General features: G+C 43.3%; 1 protein-coding gene across 2 annotated transcripts; it reads left to right on the forward strand.

Annotated features, from left to right (window-relative positions):
* The first annotated feature begins 4,459 nt into the window (after window positions 1-4,459).
* Window positions 4,460-20,408, forward strand: LOC106604770 (tubulin--tyrosine ligase-like). 2 transcript variants are annotated; one of them, XM_014199801.2, is made up of 7 exons: window positions 4,460-4,632; window positions 10,612-10,690; window positions 10,818-11,050; window positions 11,311-11,446; window positions 11,643-11,912; window positions 12,107-12,250; window positions 19,427-20,408. In XM_014199801.2, exons 2-7 carry the CDS (start codon window positions 10,629-10,631, stop codon window positions 19,629-19,631), a joined length of 1,050 nt encoding a protein of 349 aa, XP_014055276.1. In that variant the 5' UTR covers window positions 4,460-4,632; window positions 10,612-10,628; the 3' UTR covers window positions 19,632-20,408. The 2 variants fall into 2 exon arrangements, with proteins under 2 accessions (XP_014055276.1, XP_014055268.1); XM_014199793.2 differs by lacking the exon at window positions 4,460-4,632 and adding an exon at window positions 7,313-8,068.
* Window positions 20,409-20,880: the final 472 nt, after the last annotated feature.

The following is a 20,880-nucleotide window of genomic DNA, read 5'->3' on the forward strand; positions in this document are numbered from 1 at the left end:
GAGGTCTTCGTGGGACCAATCTCTTTATTCCGCTCCCGCCAGCCTGCATCTGCAGCTTTTCATACCACACTCCGTCTGACTCCCACCCGCTACCGCAAGAACTGGTCCCAAACCCAACCGCAGTCCCGCCATGTTATTTTAGTGATGCAGCTCACTTGCCAGCCATGGTCCCAGCAATTTTGCGCCCTATAGGCAATATCATATGCACAAAAATAACTTTTTCACATGGCCCTTACATGGCCCGAACTTCCACCTTGTGTATTCTACTATTCTAACTCAGTAAGTTGAGACCCCGACTGAATTCCTCCAAAATGTTTTATATTTTTTTCAGTTTTAAAGCAAGTTTTCTGCAGTTCTACACATTTTGCCATGGGGCGGAGAGAACATTTAGCAATTTTATAACAAATTCCATGCAATTCTACCATTTTGCCATGGGGTGGAGATTTAAAAAAATCCGTTTTGAAGCTAATTTCCCGCAATTCTACACATTTTGCCATGACTTAAGCCATGTTAATAATATCTGAGTGAGAGTAACTAACAAAATCAATACGGGCCCCCTGGAGGTCAGGGCCCCTGGGCAAGTGCAATGCGTGACCAGTCGGTATTCGGACATGATAGCTGTCTAGACTAATTTACAAATAAAAAAAGTGTTAGCTGACATGGCTAATTGAGTGACTGTCTTTGACTGACATAACCAAATTTCGAACTTGCACCTTGTGCATTCTACTATTCTGCTTATGTTGCTTATGCCTGGAGCCAGCCCTGACTGTACCTACTGTTTTTTTTGTGTCATTCATTTATTGTGGCCACCAACAATTGGAATGTGCATGCGCACGCACCTACTGTGCGGGAGTGTGTAGTCCACAGGAGGTTGGTGGCACCTTAATTGGGGAGGACAGGCTTGTGGTAATGGCTGGACCGGATTTAGTGGAACAGTATCATTCCATTTGTTCCCGTTCCAGACATTATTATGAGCCGTCCTCCCCTCAGCAGAGTTCACTGTTGTAGTCGATCACGTTACACTTACTTTGTGATACAAAAAAACAGTGTGCTGGCTGTGGTGAAAAGGGAAGTTAAGGAGGGGGGGGGGGGGATTGCACCACCAACTAACCCTGCACCTATATCCCACTCTCCTATAAAAACATAATGTTAAGAAGCCAACCTTAATGAATGACATATTATTCAGATCACTTTGTATTGGCCTACTACTCACAGGGAACTGATCTCTTATCCTTGCCCATCATCCTCTACTCTCCTCCATGCCTCAGCATACGACACCTTCTGCACTATGACCCTGACAACCGCTACCTGTCTCTCTTGCACCTGACACTTCTGATCCCCAGGGAACCCCCACAGTTGACACACAGCTTTTTCCAATGATTCTACACACTCCTTTGTTTCATGCCCTCCTGACCTGCACACTTCTTACATCTTGGAATCAGTCCTTCCAACACACTGCTGCAACATGCACATAAGCTTGGCATACATTAGGTGGCGTCACTCCTCACGATTCTCGTCCTTCAACGAAGCTGTGATTTGTAGATCTATGTAGCTATGCGGAGGGCTAGATGAGACTTATGTTTAACACTTGTGTAGGATAGGTGTAAAACACTATACTCAAATTGGGCCGAATCCTGAGCCCTCCCACCTTACAGAGCTCAATGATAGTCCATGGTGCCATCTGGTGGTGAAGATATGCAGTGGCAAGAAAAGGTATGTGAACCCTTTGGAATTACTTAGATTTCTGCATAAATTAGTCTTAGAATTTGACCTGATCTTCATTTTAGTCACAACAATAGACAAGCACAGTGTGCTTAAACTAATAACACACAAATGATTGTACTTTTCTTCTCTATATTGAATACATCATTTAAACATTCAGTGTAGGTTGGAAAACATATGTGAACCCCTAGGCTAATGACTTCTCCAAAAGCGAATTGGAGTCAGGAGTCAGCTAACCTGGAGTCCAATCAATGAGACGAGATTGGAGATGTTGGTTAGAGCTGCCCTGCCCTATAAAAAACACTCACAAAATTTGAGTTTGCTATTTACAAGAAGCATTGCCTGATGTGAACCATGCCTCGAACAAAAGAGATCTCAGAAGACCTAAGATTAAGAATTGTTGACTTGCATAAAGCTGGAATGGGTTACAAAAGTATCTCTAAAAGCCTTGATGTTCATTAGTCCACGATAAGACAAATTGTCTGTAAATGGAGAAAGTTCAGCACTGTTGCAACTCTTCCTAGGAGTGGCCGTCTTGCAAAGATGACTGCAGTAGCACAGCACAGAATGCTCAATGAGGTTAAGAGGAATCCTAGAGTGTCAGCTAAAGACTTACAGAAATCTCTGGAGTCTACGATACGTCAAACACTAAACAAGAATGGTATTCACGGGAGGACACCACGGAAGAAGCCACTGCTTTCCAAAAACAAAACATTACTGCACGTCTGAAGTTCGCAAAAGAGCATCTGGATATTCCACAGCGCTTTTGGCAAAATATTCTGTGGACAGATTAAACTAAAGTTGAGTTGTTTGGAAGGAACACACAACACTATGTGTGGGGGAAAAAAAGGCACAGCACACCAACATCAAAACTTCATCCCAACTGTAAAGTATGGTGGAGGGAGCATCATAGTTTGGGGCTGCATCAGGGCCTGGACAGCTTGCAATCATCAATGGACATTTTTTTGCAGGAGAATATTAGGTTATCTGTCTGCCAATTGAAGCTCAACAGAAGTTGGGAGATGCAACAGTACAACGACCCCAAACACCAAAGTAAATCAACAACAGAATGGCTTCAACAGAAGAAAATATGCCTTCAGAGTCCTGACCTCAACCCGATTTAAAATGCTGTGGCATGACCTCGAGCAGTTCACACCAGACATCCCAAGAATATTGCTGAACTGAAACAGTTTTGTAAAGATGAATGGTGCAAAATTCCTCCTGACCGTTGTTCAGGTCTGATCCACAACTACAGAAAACGTTTGGTTAAGTTTATTGCTGCCAAAGGAGGGTCAACCAGTTATTCACATACTTTTCCCACCCTACACTGTGAATGTTTACACAGTGTGTTCAAGAAAGACATGAAAATGTATAATTGTTTGTTATTAGTTTAAGCAGACTGTTTGTCTATTGTTGTGACTTAGACGAAGATCAGATCAAATGTTATGACCAATTTATGCAGAAATCCAGGTAATTCCAAAGGGTTCACATACTTTTTCCTGCCACTGTAGCTAATAGCAGAACATTGATAGTGTACTGTGGGAATTCAAATATATTTTGTTTAATTGGGGATAGTCCGGGCCAGTCCAGTAAGTTCAGTTCAAGTCTAATTAGTCCAGTCAAGTGTAGTCTAGTCAATCAGTCATGTCTAGCCACGTGTCCAAACAGGCTTTGACCCCGGGCATTGCTGTGCATTGTTTTTCACTATATGTCTCATAATTTAATATATAAGATCTGCTGGGTATTGATTGAATAGGAGGCAAGCTCAACTGACCATTATTAGGCAATACTCTCAAGAGAATAAGATACATTAAATCTGCACATTCATTCAGAGATGACATCTGTATCCATTTCAAACAACCAAAATAGAGGTTTCATTTAGACAAAAAAAACTTTCTCTATCAAAACCTTTTGACCCTTAGAACAGAGTTTCTAAACCCAGAGGCGCAACATTTATTTATTTATTTCACCTTTATTGAACCAGGTAGGCAAGTTGAGAACAAGTTCTCATTTACAATTGCGACCTGGCATAACATCGCGAGACTTCCAGGAACGCTTGCAAAACAGACGATGCAGACCGGTTTGGGGTTTGAGAAGTCAATGGCCATGTTCGAGAGGATCAAAAACTGTAGTGTATCATGGGTAAATTGTGACTGACTTATCAACAAATAGAGTAGTTATTTATGATGCAAAGTTATTTGTAGATCAGTCAGTCGGCAGCCAATTGAGAGAAGATAATTTACAACTAAGGGATAATGTTTGTCATAAGTAGTTGAACATGTAATTACTCCAACCTCATAAAATTGACAGACTGGCGTTTTTTTTCTTTCGTAAACAACCTCATATTGGAGTTCCTTTCATTTGACGGCAATTCGGCGCAGTTCGGCGCAAGATGACTGTTAGACCCGATGACGTTATTTTGCGCATGAGCTTAGCTAGATCGTCACTAGTTACCACAGCTACAAAGTCAGAAGGCCTGTCTACACAACCAATCAGGTGAGGGAGTGTAATAACACGTTTACCGGTTTCGGTATATTTCAAGTTCAAGTTTGAGGTTCAATGGTGCTTTCAAGACAATTGCGAATTTGGAAAGAAATTTGGTCAAATTATGACGTCAATGATCTTCAGGTCGGAAAGTCTGATTTCTAGAAAGATGCAAGTTGCCGACTTGATGACCGTTCAAAACTATTTTTTCCCAGTCAGAGAGAGTTTTTTCCCCCGAGTTCCCAGTTGTCTTGAATGCACTGAAATCAGAAGAGGGAGATTTCCGAGTTTCAAGTTGTTCTGAATGCGACACACATAAATAAATATGCCATGTTCAAAACAGCTGAGGACGTTCAAGACAACTGGGAACCACCAATACATTCGGCAACGCCACTGACGTTCATAACATTGAGAAAGGACAAAAGGGTAAGTTATCTTTTTCTTTTTTTAGTTAACTAAAATACTAGTTATAGCTAAGTTGCAACTCTCATCTAAAATTAGCTAGCTAACTAGCATTCCATTCCAACCACAGAGTTATTCTATTTGATAGAGCAACGTTTTTAGTTTCTCTACAAGCCTTTCATTATAATAGTAATATAGCCTATCATATTCTTTCTATATTTATTAGTATTTTTTTTTCGGCTTCCATCAATGTAATTGTCTGCGTCATTTCCTATATATATATATTTACCTTGAACAGATTCACAACCTTTGGAAGGAAACACTGCAAAGAGCTTTGGGTATTTACATTTTAGTCATTTAGCAGACGCTCGTATCCAGAGCGACTTACAGTAGTGAATGCATAAATCTTTTTTCCGTACTCGTCAACCGTGGGAATAGAACCCACAACCCTGGCTTTGCAAACACCATGCTCTACCAACTGAGCCACACGCGAATTAGAAAATTGACTTGCAATTCCAATCAATTATTATAATAATGTTTTGCCATCTTCCGTAGCTTGAAGACCATGCCTTTGCACAGAGATGGAAACTGGTAAAAAAAAAGCTGGACTGCAAGGTGATAATAAACATCGCACATGTTATCTGCTTTACTTTCTTGGTTTTAAGGTAAATATGAAAAAGTATATCTACCTACTGTTCGTAAAAGTCTATTGCTGCATTTATTTAAGATGTAAAAAAAATAAAAATGACCGTAGTAAATGCCAAATAAATCAACAGGGTTGAAATCATCTTAATTAAATTAGCCAAAAATCAACAAATTTAAAAAGGAAAAACATTTATGCGAAAGTGTGTATGTTTTACTTGTGAATTACTTTGCCGTTTGTTTAAATGCCATTTTAAAATCAATACAGCTGTAGTCAGACACAGTGGACGCATCATAATACCCATAAAACCTAGCGGCCAAACACAGCAATGGTTCCAATTGTCTTTCCACCATTCATTTTTTACATAGTGAATTTTACAAACACTTCAAATTAAGTACAGTATGTGTTTGGTGTAATTCTTTCTCGGACAAGGTGAGTGTTATCAATATATTTGTCTCAATTTACCCTAAAAATCGAAATGCTAATTAGCAACAGAGAAGACCTCAGCAAGACTACAAATTCCTGCAGGAAGTTCCTGCATATCATCTCTAGCCAACGCTTTCAGCTACGTTCACCAGTGCGATCAGATACCTGTGCCTAATCCATGTTGAATCCATGTGCTGTAATGAAATTAATACTGTTAGATTTGTGTAGATTATTGTGAATTGTTAGATACTACTGCACTGTTGGAAATAGGAACACAAGCATTTCGCTAGACCCGCAATAACATCTGCTAAATATGTGTATGTGACCAATAAAATTGATTTTGAATTGAATAGTGTTTAATTTATGTCCCCTTTCTCTGTCTTGGCTAGCCACTGACTACACTTTAACTAGTTAGCAGAGCAGTAGATAAATATTTTTGTATTACTTAGCCTAGATAATTGTTTGTATAGTATGTCGACTCTGGTGTCTATTTCAGACCTTATGACATTTTTCAAGAATGAGTTTTAAAAGGGGAGAAGACTGCTATAAGTCTGGCCATGTGGAGAAGTGCAGCTCTTGTTAGGGGCAATTTACCGGTTTGGTCAAGGCCAGCATGAGGGATAAAGTGTATCCTGTGTCGGTGAGTGTAGCTATTAAGTTTTAGCAATACAATGTGTTCTATACAGCTGTCAACATTCTACAAGGAAAGAGACACGTAAACCTACAATATTTTGGGTTAAGACAAGTTACTATGAGTAAGGGCAAACATCATGATAAACTTGCAAGCTGGGTTTGAATAAGACATCCGATTATCACTTTGCATGTAGAATATTTGGTTTTATTATAGCTAACAAATAACAATCATTAATGGATCACGCGTTATCAAACATCACACTCCCTCATCTGATTGGTCGGATTTGTGGCCGTTGTAACTAGTGACGACTGCTAATGTGCTAGTCGGAACTAGGAAGCTCTGAAATATGCAACTTGCTAACTGGTTGTAGTTATACACGTGCCGCGTTCAAAAATGAGGCTGATATTTAATCGGATGTATAAATATGATACCCTTTTAAATGATCGAACGATCTAGAAAAGCACTCATCGCTCAGCATTATTTACAACAATGTAACGGACGTTAATGCCGTAGGTGTACATTTTCTGTGAAAATCACTACAATACATGAGCTTTAGCTATCACCCTGGCCTGGCTAAACTATCTACCTACTAAAAATAAATGACCAAATAAAAAATATACACACAAATGATCAATAAAAAAAATAAACATATCTAGCGACTTGCCTCTCTAAAATGGGGGTCCGCACCGGGATATGCAGTACATCAACATTTCCGTTATACCCAAATTGCTGTTGTTATTATGAGGAAATATACCGTTGAAATATAACTGTTTATTTTAAATCTGCAGAAGGTATTTCATTTGATTACCTTTAAGTGAGGTACCAGAATATAAAGACTACAATAACCACAACTTTGAACTCGGAAATCTCCGATTTACTCCAGCGCGTTCAAGACAACTGGGAACTTGGGGGGGGAGGAACAATCGATTTGAACCGTCAACTGGCTTCGTTCAAGAGCTCAGTCTTTCCGACCTGAATATCGACGTCATGATTTGAGCTCTTATTTGTCGAGTTCCCAGTTGTCTTGAAAGCTCCTTAAAATAACCTTTACAGGAAAACATTAATCTCTTTTCATTGGTCGTTTTTTTTTTTTGTCTCCCAAGTTAAACATCTAAAATCTTAGGAAAGTACCAGTTTACATAGATACCGATTTAAACAACATTTAAAAAATATATTCAGCTACCGGTAAACGACAGCAAGTTAGCTAGCTATGTAACATTAGCAAGCAAGCCAGATGGGAGAAGCCAGAGGATCTCAGCCAGACGTGGGACCAAGTAACGTTAACGTTGTTAGTCAGGCACACCCTAAATCTGGGCACCCATGACTGAAACGTAACGTCAGGCCAGAGTCATGCAACATGAAGTAGTTAGGACTTTTGTGATCATGAAAGACATTCACTAGCAACAAGAACACGCGAAGCACTTTTTTTCAGAACCTGGATATGACTGTCTCATCATCATGCCACAGACACATCCGTCCGCGAGATAGCGTTTGCCAGCCAGTCTGCTAAATTCAATAGCTACACCTGGGCTAGCTAGCTAATAATTCGTTTTGATGTGTGCTTTTGCACATATACTATTGTTGTAATATGAATGCACCGATATATACATTTGTCGCAAGAGACGAGAACAGCACTATTTATGCTGAAGTTTCCAAAATTCTCGTCGCAACTGGACAATGGAAGAGACTGAAAAGGGATAATCCCAGATTCAATTTGATGTTGGGCGAACGGAACAGACTGCCATTTGGACGGCTTGGTAAGAGTAGCACTTTTGGCATACTCAGTAAATTGTATTGCATGGCTTTGAATACCTTTTGTTGTAGTGTCAGTATTCTTGTTCTCACCCTCAAGTTGAACCCATGAATTGTGTCGCATGAAACAGCTAATGTAGAGATCTGATGGAGGCCCATAGTAGATACACACACCACCAGTATTATTATGGCACTCACTGCATCGTTCCCAGCCTCCTTGTGAGTCTAACCAGGACTGCTGCATTATGCAAAGTACAAGAAAGTTATTCCCTTATACCACTAATAATGTTCCTTAATTATTGTTTGTGGCCCACCCCCGTTAAACTTAATGATTCATATTTTGGGCTTGACTATCCTGGAGCCTATAGTCTATAGACTATATTGGCTACTATGTTACGAAATTTTGCTCTCTCCACTGGCTTCCAGTTGAAGCTCGCATCCGCTACAAGACCATGGTGATTGCCTACGGAGCTGTGAAGGGAACGGCACCTCCATACCTTCAGGCTCTGATCAGGCCCTACACCCAAACAAGGGCACTGCGTTCATCCACCACTGGCCTGCTGGCCCCCCTACCTCTGAGGAAGCACAGTTCCCGCTCAGCCCAGTCAAAACTGTTCGCTGCTCTGGCACCCCAATGGTGGAACAAGCTCCCTCACGACGCCAGGACAGCGGAGTCAATCACCACCTTCCGGAGACACCTGAAACCCCACCTATTTAAGGAATACCCCCCCCCCCTTTAAAAGATTTAGATGCACTATTGTAAAGTGGTTGTTCCACTGGATATCATAAGGTGAATGCACCATTTTGTAAGTCGCTCTGGATAAGAGCGTCTGCTAAATGACTTAAATGTAATGTAAATGTAATGTAAATGTAAACATCAGCTATCTGGATTTGGGTGATGGAGAAATAGGGGTGGCTTGGGCAAGTTGCTGTGTGGGGTGCAGAGCTGTTGACCGGGGTAGGGGTAGCCAGGTGGAAAGCATGGCCAGCCGTAGAAAAATCCTTTTGAAATTCTCGATTATCGTAGATTTATCGGTGGTGACAGTGTTTCCTAGCCTCAGTGCAATGAGCAGCTAGGAGGAGGTGCTCTTATTCTCGATGGACTTTACAGTGTCCCAGAACTTTTTCGAGTTTGTGCTACAGGATGCAAATTTCTGTTTAAAAAAGCTAGCCTTTGCTTTCCTAACTGCCTGTGTATATTGGTTCCTAACTTCCCTGAAAAGTTGCATATCGCAGGGGCTATTCGATGCTAATGCAGAACGCCACAGGATGTTTTTGTGCTTGTCAAGGGCAGTCAAGTCTGGAGTGAACCAAGGGCTATATCTGTTCTTAGTTCAGGTAAACAAAATGAGGTACTGTGTTATTGAAACAGTCCAGGGGGCATCAGCTGTGTAGCAGAGTGATCATAGGGTCAAAAGTGTAGCAATAGGTGAGTCAGGGTGCCGCTCGCTTGTCACTACTACGCTAGGCGAGCAGAGGACACAGCGTTCAGAGAAGCTAGCGGGCTGGGGCTGGTAGATGGTTCTTTGGCGACATCGTAACAGAATAGCCTGTTGAGACCACATTGGGCGATCACGTCGGCAGTCCAGTCGTGATGGATCGGCGGGGCTCCGTGTTGACAATAAAGGGTTCAGGCCAATTGGCAAAGGAGGTATTGTAGCCCTAGAATTAGCTGCTATATGGGCCTAGCTCGAGGCTAGCTCAAGGCTAGCTGGTGCTTGCTTCAGGACAGAGGAATCAGCTAACAGTAGCCACTCGTTTGCAGCTAGCTAGCTGCAATGATCTGGCATAATGATCCAGAGCGGTAGGAATCTGGTGATTTGGCAGAGAGAAGCAGTCCAATATGCTCTGAGTTGATATCACGCTGTGCAGACTGGCAGGTGTTGTCCGAGCTAAGGCTGGCTGATAACCGGGAAAAAGGTGAAGACCGCTAGCCGTGGCTAACAAAGACTAGTAGCTAGTTAGGCCCTTAGTGATCAGGCCCTACACCCAAACAAGGGCACTGCGTTCATCCACCACTGGCCTGCTGGCCCCCCTACCTCTGAGGAAGCACAGTTCCCGCTCAGCCCAGTCAAAACTGTTCGCTGCTCTGGCACCCCAATGGTGGAACAAGCTCCCTCACGACGCCAGGACAGCGGAGTCAATCACCACCTTCCGGAGACACCTGAAACCCCACCTCTTTAAGGAATACCTAGGATAGGATAAAGTAATCCTTCTAACCCCCCCCTTAAAAGATTTAGATGCAGTATTGTAAAGTGGTTGTTCCACTGGATATCATAAGGTGAATGCACCATTTTGTAAGTCGCTCTGGATAAGAGCGTCTGCTAAATGACTTAAATGTAATGTAATGAAATTTAAACCTTGGTGACGTCACTGAATCACATCCTGTGCGGATAAGTAAGAGAATGCCACAAGTAGGCCCTATTGGACACATTGACGTTTGACTACAGAGAGGGAAAAGGACCAGACACATGCAAAATGCTTTCCTGTTTACACCGCCCTATTGTCATCACTTTTTTTTCTTCATGTGTTTGTTTAACCTCCATAGGTCATGAGCCAGGACTGATGCAACAGGTGAATTATTACAGAGGAGCAGACAAGTTGTGCCGCAAAGCATCTTTAGTCAAGTAGGTATTTGAACTTTGGTATTGAAAAGGTTTGTGTAATAATTTTCACTCTGATACTGTAATTTTCACTCAAATTCTCACTGATGCTGTAAATATCATCAATATCCTCTTTCTTTACATTATGCAGGTTAATCAAGACTAGCCCAGAGCTTCCAGACCCCAGCAACTGGTTGCCTGAATCCTACATCATCTATCCTACGAACCTAAATACCCCCGTCGCTCCTGTAAAGAATGGCATCAGCCACCTGAAAAGTAACCCCAAGACAGATGAAAGAGAAGTTTTCCTGGCCTCTTATCACTCAAGAAAGGAAAGCGGAGAGGGAACAGTGTGGATTGCCAAGTCATCTGCTGGAGCAAAAGGTACATCCCAGTCATCACGTCTGAAGGCTCGAGTTTCTATTGACAGCTGGTACTGCTAGATATTGTAGTCATTGGGCACTATGGGGAAAATATGATAGTATTGTTGCCTAAAGAATCTATTTTTTTTTAAGTTAATGCTTGCCTCATGTTTTTGGAAGTTTCCTTGGACTGCCCAGTGAGTTACAAACTCTTTATTGGCAAAATATGTATTCCAAGGATTGTATACAAAGATTAGGCTTGGGTTGGTTTTCTTGTTCCAGGTGCTGGAATTTTGATATCCTACGATGCAAATCAATTGCTGGAGTTCATTGATAATCAAGGGCAGGTTCATGTCATTCAGAAGTACCTAGAAAGACCACTACTGCTGCAACCTGGCAACCGTAAATTTGACATCAGGTAAGCATCTGATACTAATATTTTTGTGAGTGATAGCACATCTAATGTGTGTTTATTACATATTTATTACCAACAAAATACCATATAGCCTTATAAATACACAATTCAGGCTCTCTGAGGAACAGTAACAGAAGCAATGTTATTGCTGGGGTTTTGCCCAGTAGTCTCTAACTCTGCGGGTTTGTATTGTTCTTAGGAGCTGGGTGCTCGTGGACCATCAGTACAACATCTACCTTTACCGGGAGGGTGTGCTGCGGACGGCCTCGGAGCCCTACGACAGCTCCAACTTCCAGGACATGACCAGCCACCTGACTAACCACTGCATCCAGAAAGAGCACTCCCAGAACTACGGCCGCTACGAGGAGGGCAATGAGATGTTCTTCGACGAGTTCCGGCAGTACCTGCTGAGCACCCACAACATAGCACTGGAGACCAGCATTTTACCTCAGATCAAGCAGATCATAAGGTAGCTACTTTTCTTCCTGTGCTGTGATGTTTGTGTTTTAATTAATTGAAGGTGGAAAAATACCCTTTTTTGTCAGATGACCTTGCAAACATGACCTTTCCCTAACATGCATAGTTCTACAAATAGCTGTGTACAGGTATTTGCTACACCACTACTCAGACTCCTGACAATGGTTGTTCTGTCTGGTCTCCTAGGAGCTGTTTGACATGCATTGAGCCAGCCATCAGCACTAAGCACCTGTCCTATCAGAGTTTCCAGCTCTTTGGCTTTGACTTCATGGTGGACGAAAGCTTCAAGGTGTGGCTGATCGAGATCAATGGAGCTCCGGCCTGCGCACAGTCAGTATTATTTTATATCCTTCTCCTCCTAGTGGTCATATACACATATACAGTGCATTCAGAAAGTTTTCAGACCCTTTCCCTTTTTCCACATTTTGTTACATTACAGCCTTATTCTAAAATTGATTAAAAACATTTTTTTTAACTCATCAATCTACACACAATACCCCTAACGGCAAAGTGAAAACAGGTAGTTCGAAATTTTTGCACATTTATTAAAAATAAACAACTGAAATACCTTATTTACATAAGGTTCAGACCCTTCGCTATGAGACTTGAAATTGAGCTCAGGTGCATCTTGTTTCCATGGATCATCCTTGAGATGTTTCTACAACTTGATTGGAGTCCACCTGTGGTAAATTCAATTGTTTGGACATGATTTGGAAAGGCACACACCTGTTTCTATAAGGTCCCACAGTTGACAGTGCATGTCAGAGCAAAAACCAAGCCATGAGGTCGAAGGAATTGTCTGTAGAGCTCCAAGACAGAATTGTGCCAAGGCACAAATCTGGGAAAGGGTACCAAAAAATGTGCAGCGTTGAAGGTCCCAAAGAACACAGTGGCCTCCATCATTCTTAAATGGAAGACGTTTGGAACCACCAAGCCTCTTCCTACAGCTGGCCGCCCGGCCAAACTGAGCAATCGGGGCAGATGGGCCTTGGTCGGGGAGGTGAACAAGAACCCGATGGTCACTCTGACAGAGCTCCAGAGTTCCTCTGTGGAGATGGGAGAACCTTCCAGATGATCCAAGATGGCGTTGCAGTAGGACGTGTGTATTTGTTGTCTTGTTCCTGTGTCTTATCCGTGTAAATAGCCAGTCTTTTTCGTATATATCTTAATCTCACTTTCTATCTACGAACTAAATATACTTTCCTGCAACCCGCCTCACCCTATGTGGTACGGATCTGCTATTTTTATTCCTTGTAACTGGAACTTCCATCCGGAGCTAACTAGCTACTAGTCTTTGTTAGCCACGGCTAGCGGTCTTCACCTTTTTCCCGGTTATCAGCCAGCCTTAGCTCGGACAACACCTGCCAGTCTGCACAGCGTGATATCAACTCAGAGCATATTGGACTGCTTCTCTCTGCCAAATCACCAGATTCCTACCGCTCTGGATCATTATGCCAGATCATTGCAGCTAGCTAGCTGCAAACGAGTGGCTACTGTTAGCTGATTCCTCTGTCCTGAAGCAAGCACCAGCTAGCCTTGAGCTAGCCTCGAGCTAGGCCCATATAGCAGCTAATTCTAGGGCTACAATACCTCCTTTGCCAATTGGCCTGAACCCTTTATTGTCAACACGGAGCCCCGCCGATCCATCACGACTGGACTGCCGACGTGATCGCCCAATGTGGTCTCAACAGGCTATTCTGTTACGATGTCGCCAAAGAACCATCTACCAGCCCCAGCCCGCTAGCTTCTCTGAACGCTGTGTCCTCTGCTCGCCTAGCGTAGTAGTGACAAGCGAGCGGCACCCTGACTCACCTATTGCTACACTTTTGACCCTATGATCACTCTGCTACACAGCTGATGCCCCCTGGACTGTTTCAATAACACAGTACCTCATTTTGTTTACCTGAACTAAGAACAGATATAGCCCTTGGTTCACTCCAGACTTGACTGCCCTTGACAAGCACAAAAACATCCTGTGGCGTTCTGCATTAGCATCGAATAGCCCCTGCGATATGCAACTTTTCAGGGAAGTTAGGAACCAATATACACAGGCAGTTAGGAAAGCAAAGGCTAGCTTTTTTAAACAGAAATTTGCATCCTGTAGCACAAACTCGAAAAAGTTCTGGGACACTGTAAAGTCCATCGAGAATAAGAGCACCTCCTCCTAGCTGCTCATTGCACTGAGGCTAGGAAACACTGTCACCACCGATAAATCTACGATAATCGAGAATTTCAAAAGGATTTTTCTACGGCTGGCCATGCTTTCCACCTGGCTACCCCTACCCCGGTCAACAGCTCTGCACCCCACACAGCAACTTGCCCAAGCCACCCCTATTTCTCCATCACCCAAATCCAGATAGCTGATGTTTACATTTACATTACATTTACAGTACATTGTTTAGCAGACGCTCTTATCCAGAGCGACTTACAAAATGGTGCATTCACCTTATGATATCCAGTGGAACAACCACTTTACAATAGTGCATCTAAATCTTTTAAAGGGGGGGGTATTCCTTAAATAGGTGGGGTTTCAGGTGTCTCCGGAAGGTGGTGATTGACTCCGCTGTCCTGGCGTCGTGAGGGAGCTTGTTCCACCATTGGGGTGCCAGAGCAGCGAACAGTTTTGACTGGGCTGAGCGGGAACTGTGCTTCCTCAGAGGTAGGGGGGCCAGCAGGCCAGTGGTGGATGAACGCAGTGCCCTTGTTTGGGTGTAGGGCCTGATCAGAGCCTGAAGGTATGGAGGTGCCGCTCCGTAGGCAATCACCATGGTCTTGTAGCGGATGCGAGCTTCAACTGGAAGCCAGTGGAGAGAGCGGAGGAGCGGGGTGACGTGAGAGAACTTGGGAAGGTTGAACACCAGACGGGCTGCGGCGTTCTGGATGAGTTGTAGGGGTTTAATGGCACAGGCAGGGAGCCCAGCCAACAGCGAGTTGCAGTAATCCAGACGGGAGATGACAAGTGCCTGGATTAGGACCTGCGCCGCTTCCTGTGTGAGGCAGGGTCGTACTCTGCGAATGTTGTAGAGCATGAACCTACAGGATCGGGTCACCGCCTTGATGTTAGTGGAGAACGACAGGGTGTTGTCCAGGATCACGCCAAGGTTCTTAGCACTCTGGGAGGAGGACACAAGGGAGTTGTCAACCGTGATGGCGAGATCATGGAACGGGCAGTCCTTCCCCGGGAGGAAGAGCAGCTCCGTCTTGCCGAGGTTCAGCTTGAGCTGGTGATCCGTCATCCACACTGATATGTCTGACAGACATGCAGAGATGCGATTCGCCGCCTGGTTATCAGAAGGGGGAAAGGAGAAGATTAATTGTGTGTCGTCTGCATAGCAATGATAGGAGAGACCATGTGAGGATATGACAGAGCCAAGTGACTTGGTGTATAGCGAGAATAGGAGAGGGCCTAGAACAGAGCCCTGGGGGACACCAGTGGTGAGAGTGCATGGTGCGGAGACAGATTCTCGCCACGCCACCTGGTAGGAGCGACCTGTCAGGTAGGACGCAATCCAAGCGTGGGCCGCGCCGGAGATGCCCAACTCGGTTGTTCGGATGTTCTGAAAGAGCTGCAAAATCTGGACCCCTACAAATCAGCTGGGCTAAACAATCTGGACCCTCTCTTTCTTAAATTATCCGGCACAATTATTGCAACCCCTATTACTAACCTGTTCAACCTCTCTTTTCTATTGTCTGAGATTCCCTAATGATTGGAAAGCTGCTGCGGTCATCCCCCTATTCAAAGGGGGAGACACTCTAGAACCAAACTGTTACAGACCTATATCTATCCTGCCCTGCCTTTCTAAAGTCTTCGAAAGCCAAGTTAACAAACAGATCACCGACCATTTTGAATCCCACCGTACCTTCTCCGCTATGCAATCTGGTAATCGAGCTCAAGGTCCTAAACGATATCATAACCACCATCGATAAAATACAATACTGTGCAGCTGTCTTCATCGACCTGGCCAAGGCTTTCGACTCTGTCAATCACCGCATTCTTATCGGCAGACTCAACAGCCTTGGTTTCTCAAATGACTACCTCGCCTGGTTCACCAACTACTTATCAGATAGAGTTCAGTGTGTCAAATCGGAGGGCCTGTTGTCCGAGCCTCTGGCAGTCTCTATGGGGGTGCCACAGGGTTCAATTCTCGTGCCGACTCTTTTTCTCTGTTATATATCAATAATGTTACTCTTGCTGCTGGTGATTCTCTGATCCACCTCTATGCAGACCACACCATTCTGTATACTTCTGGCCCTTCTTTGGATACTGTGTTAACCTGTTGGGGATAGGGGGCAGTATTTGCACGGCCGGATAAAAAACGTACCCGATTTAATCTGGTTACTACTCCTGCCCAGTAACTAGAATATGCATATAATTGTTTGATTTGGATAGAAAACACCCTAAAGTTTCTAAAACTGTTTGAATGGTGTCTGTGAGTATAACAGAACTCATTTGGCAGGCCAAAACCTGAGAAGATTCCAAACAGGAAGCGCTCTCTCTGACTATTTCTTGGCCTTCTTGATCATCTCTAACCAAAACAGGGGATCTCTGGCATAACGTGACATTTTCTAACGCTCCCATAGGCTCTCAGAAGGCGCCAGAACGATGAATGGTGACTTTGCAGGCCATGGCTGAAAAACAGTAGCGCATTTGGATAGTGGTCGATCTGAGGACAATGAGACTGGAGGCGCGTGCACGAGCTGACACCATGTTTACTTTCTCTCTCTTTGAACGAAAACAACGACTCCCGGTCGGAATATTATCGCTTTTTTACGAGAAAAATCGCATAAAAGTTGATTTTAAACAGCGTTTGACATGCTTCGAAGTACGGTAATGGAATATTTAGAATCTTTTTTGTCACGAAACGCGTCGGGCGCGTCTTGAACGCACGAACAAAACGCCGCTATTTGGATATAACTATGGACTATTTGGAACCAAACTAACATTTGTTATTGAAGTAGAAGTCCTGGGAGTGCATTTTGACGAAGAACAGCAAAGGTAATCCAATTTTTCTAATAGTAATTCTGAGTTTGGTGAGTACCACACTTGGTGGGTGTCAAAATAGCTAGCCTGTGATGGCCGGGCTATCTACTCAGAATATTGCAAAATGTGCTTTCACCGAAAAGCTATTTTAAAATCGGACATAGCGAGTGCATAAAGGAGTTCTGTATCTATAATTCTTAAAATAATTGTTATGTTTTTTGTGAACGTTTATCGTGAGTAATTTAGTAAATTCACCGGAAGTGTTCGGTGGGAATGCTAGTCACATGCTAGTCACATGCTAATGTAAAAAGCTGGTTTTTGATATAAATATGAACTTGATTGAACAAAACATGCATGTATTGTATAACATAATGTCCTAGGAGTGTCATCTGATGAAGATCATCAAAGGTTAGTGCTGCATTTAGCTGTGGTTTTGGTTTTTGTGACATTATATGCTAGCTTGAAAAATGGGTGTCTGATTATTTCTGGCTGGGTACTCTGCTGACATAATCTAATGTTTTGCTTTCGTTGTAAAGCCTTTTTGAAATCGGACAGTGTAGTTAGATTAACGAGAGTCTTTAAAATGGTGTAAAATAGTCATATGTTTGAGAAATTGAAGTAATAGCATTTCTAAGGTATTTGAATAACGCGCCACGGGATTCCACTGGCTGTTGAGTAGGTAAGTGTCCCACCTAGCCCATAGAGGTTAACTAACCTCCAGACGAGCTTCAATGTCATACAACACTCCTTCCGTGGCCTCCAGCTGCTCTTAAATGCAAGTAAAACTAAATGCATGCTCTTCAACCGATTGCTGCCCGCACCCGCCCATCTAGCATCACTACTCTGGACGGTTCTGAATATGTGGACAACTACAAATACCTAGGTGTCTGGTTAGACTGTAAACTCTCCCTCCAGACTCACATTAAGCATCTCCAATCCAAAATTAAATCTAGAATCAGCTTCCTATTTCGCAACAAAACATCCTTCACTCATGCTGCCGACCATACCCTCGGAAAACTGACTATCCTATCGATCCTTGACTTCGGCAATGTCATTTTAGAAAATTGCCTCCAACTCTCTACTCAGCAAATTGGATGCAGTCTATCACAGTGCCATCTGTTTTGTCACCAAAGCCCCATTTACTACCCACCACTGTGACCTGTATGCTCTCGTTGGCTGGCCCTAGCTTCATATTCGTTGCCAAATCCACTGGCTCCAGGTCATCTATAAGTCTTTGCTAGGTAAAGCCCCGCCTTATCTCAGCTCACTGGTCACCATAGCAGCACCCACCCGTAGCACGCGCTCCAGCATGCTAGGATGTTTTTGTGCTGGTCAAGGGCAGACAGGTCTGGAGTGAACCAAGGACTATATCTATTCCTAGTTCTAAACTTTTTGAGTGGGGCATGCTTATTTAAGATGGTGAGGAAGGCACTTTAAAAAATAGCCAGGCATCATCTACTGACGGGATGAGGTCAATGTCATTCCAGGATAACCCGGCCAGGTCGATTAGAAAGGCCTGCTCGCAGAAGTGTTTTAGCGAGCGTTTGACAGTGATGAGGGGTGGTCGTTTGGTCGCAGACCCATTACGGATGCAGGCAATGAGGCAGTGATCGCTGAGATCTTGATTGAAAACAGCAGAGGTGTGTTTGGAGGGTGAGTTAGTTCGGATGACATATATGAAGGTGCCCGTGTTTACGGATTTGGGGTTGTACCTGGTAGGTTCATTGATCATTTGTGTGAGATTGAGGGCATCAAGCTTAGATTGTAGGATGGCCGGGGTGTTAAGCATGTCCCAGTTTAGGTCACCTAGTAGCACGAGCTCAGAAGATCGATGGGGGGCAATCAATTCACATATGGTATCGTGGGCACAGCTGAGGGCAGAGGGAGGTCTATAGCAAGCGGCAACAGTGAGAGACTTGTTTCTGGAAAGGTGAATTTTTAGAAGTAGAAGCTGTTTGGTTACAGACTTGGATAGTAATAGAGAGCCTGCAGAGTTATCTTTGCAGTAGATTGCAACACCGCCCCCTTTGGCAGTTCTATCTTGGCGGAAAATGTTATAGTTAGCGATGGAGATTCCAGGGTTTTTGGTGGTTTTCCTAAGCCAGGATTCAGACACAGCTAAGACATCCAGGTTGGCAGTTGTTTGATATTTCAGCTTTTTATTTTAAATAAATGTACCAAAAAATTCTAAAACCTGTTTTTGCTTTATGTGGTATTGTGTTTAGATTGATGAGGGGAAAAAACGATTTAATCTATTTTAGAATAAGGGTGTAACGTAACGTGTTTCAGTTATATATTTGCTCGTTCATGCTAGTTTCTGTCCAACCAAGAGGTTTGGGCAGAAATTTGAATTATTATGAAAATGTTTTGTTCCATTGTTCAAAGCTTAGAGGGCTATGTTAACCTATGTTAACCAAAATGTGCTTGTAAAATTTTCCTTTGAATCATTCATTTTTCCCGGTATAATCTCACTAAGCCTGATTTAAGGGGCATCTTATTAATTGCACCATCTCTCCATCCTCTAGGAAACTCTACCCGGAGCTATGCCAAGGTATCGTGGACGTAGCCATCTCCAGTGTCTTCCCACTGAACAATGATTCCGAACCACGATCATCTTCCTCCTCCCCCGCTCCTTACTCCTCCTCCCCCTCCTTTTCCACTCTCAACTCATCCTGTTCCTCTCCAAAACTGAGAGGACCCCTCCACGTGGGCCCATTCACTCGATTGTAAGTCCCTCCTCTGCTTCAGAAGTTCCAACCTCTGCCCTCTGCTCCTCACTCCTACGCTTTTCCCGAGATGTCCCACAGGCCAGGAAGCTTTGCCATCTCATTGGTTCTCGCATGGCAAGTTTTGTCTCGAATGGGAATACCCTTGTGATTGACTGAAGATTGTGTGACTTTCTCGTATGTGCTACCACATTCTCCTCCCCATACCCCACAGTGGAAGCGCATTTCGGAGGAAAGCCTGGACAGGCATGTAGAAAATGAATGTGTGTAGACTTGGTGAATGTTCAGATGGTGACGATGATTAAGATAAATTGGCGACAGACTGATGATGGATTTGGGGGTCCCAGAACAAGAAGAGATTCCCTTGTGAACCAGCGCTGCCACTGACTGTGTATGGACGACCTCTGAAGATGGAGGGGACGCTTCACTTATTATACAGACTTTAGTGCCTTACATCTCCACCCATACCCCCTTAAAGATGCAACCTGTCGATTTAGCATAGCGCCTCTGCTACTGTGTGTGTGTTATGTGAGCCTGTGTATTGTCGGTCAGGCAAGTGTGTATGTCTGTGTGGTCTAGTCTTTTTTTCTCTCTCTCTGGGTTTGGAGATCTTTGGATTTTATCCACAAAAGTTAGCATTATCAGGGGGGAAAAAAACGTTCCTATATCTTGATATGAATACCTGACATTGATTATAGGCATACTGCATATCATGGTTATTCACAAAGTGTTTTTTTTGTACTGTATTTTAAAAGAGGATTAAAGCAGAAAATAGGCTACATTTTTATTGCTACTGTAATTGTATAATAGCTATTTGATAGCTATTATTCCATGCACGCTGTGTAGTGTTAGGTCTTCCATTTTGACCGACTTTTATTCAAGTTCATTTAGTCAGTGTTGTTCATTCACACTGTATAAAAGATTCCTAGACAGATTACTCATTTTTCTCTGTCAACAAAGAGGTTTTGTGGAATGACTAGAGGAGAAACCTCTCCTGTTAACTTGAGACTAGCTTTGCCACTTCAGAACATTTCAACCCATTTGAACCTTCTAAATGCTCTATCAGTCAAACTGTTACACGGTTATGCATGGGGATCTCCACTACAGCTGTAGATCTGTTTTTGTTTGTGATTTTAATAGAGATTGCATGTCGGTGTGGAAGCATGTTAGTGTCTGTTTTGTGTCATAATGCAAGTAGGCCTACTCTCCCTTTTGCCTCTAATACTGTTAGTTATTAGCCAAGAGCTGCCTTT

Source organism: Salmo salar, chromosome ssa01, assembly GCF_905237065.1.
Source record: "Salmo salar chromosome ssa01, Ssal_v3.1, whole genome shotgun sequence".
NCBI lineage: Eukaryota > Metazoa > Chordata > Actinopteri > Salmoniformes > Salmonidae > Salmo > Salmo salar.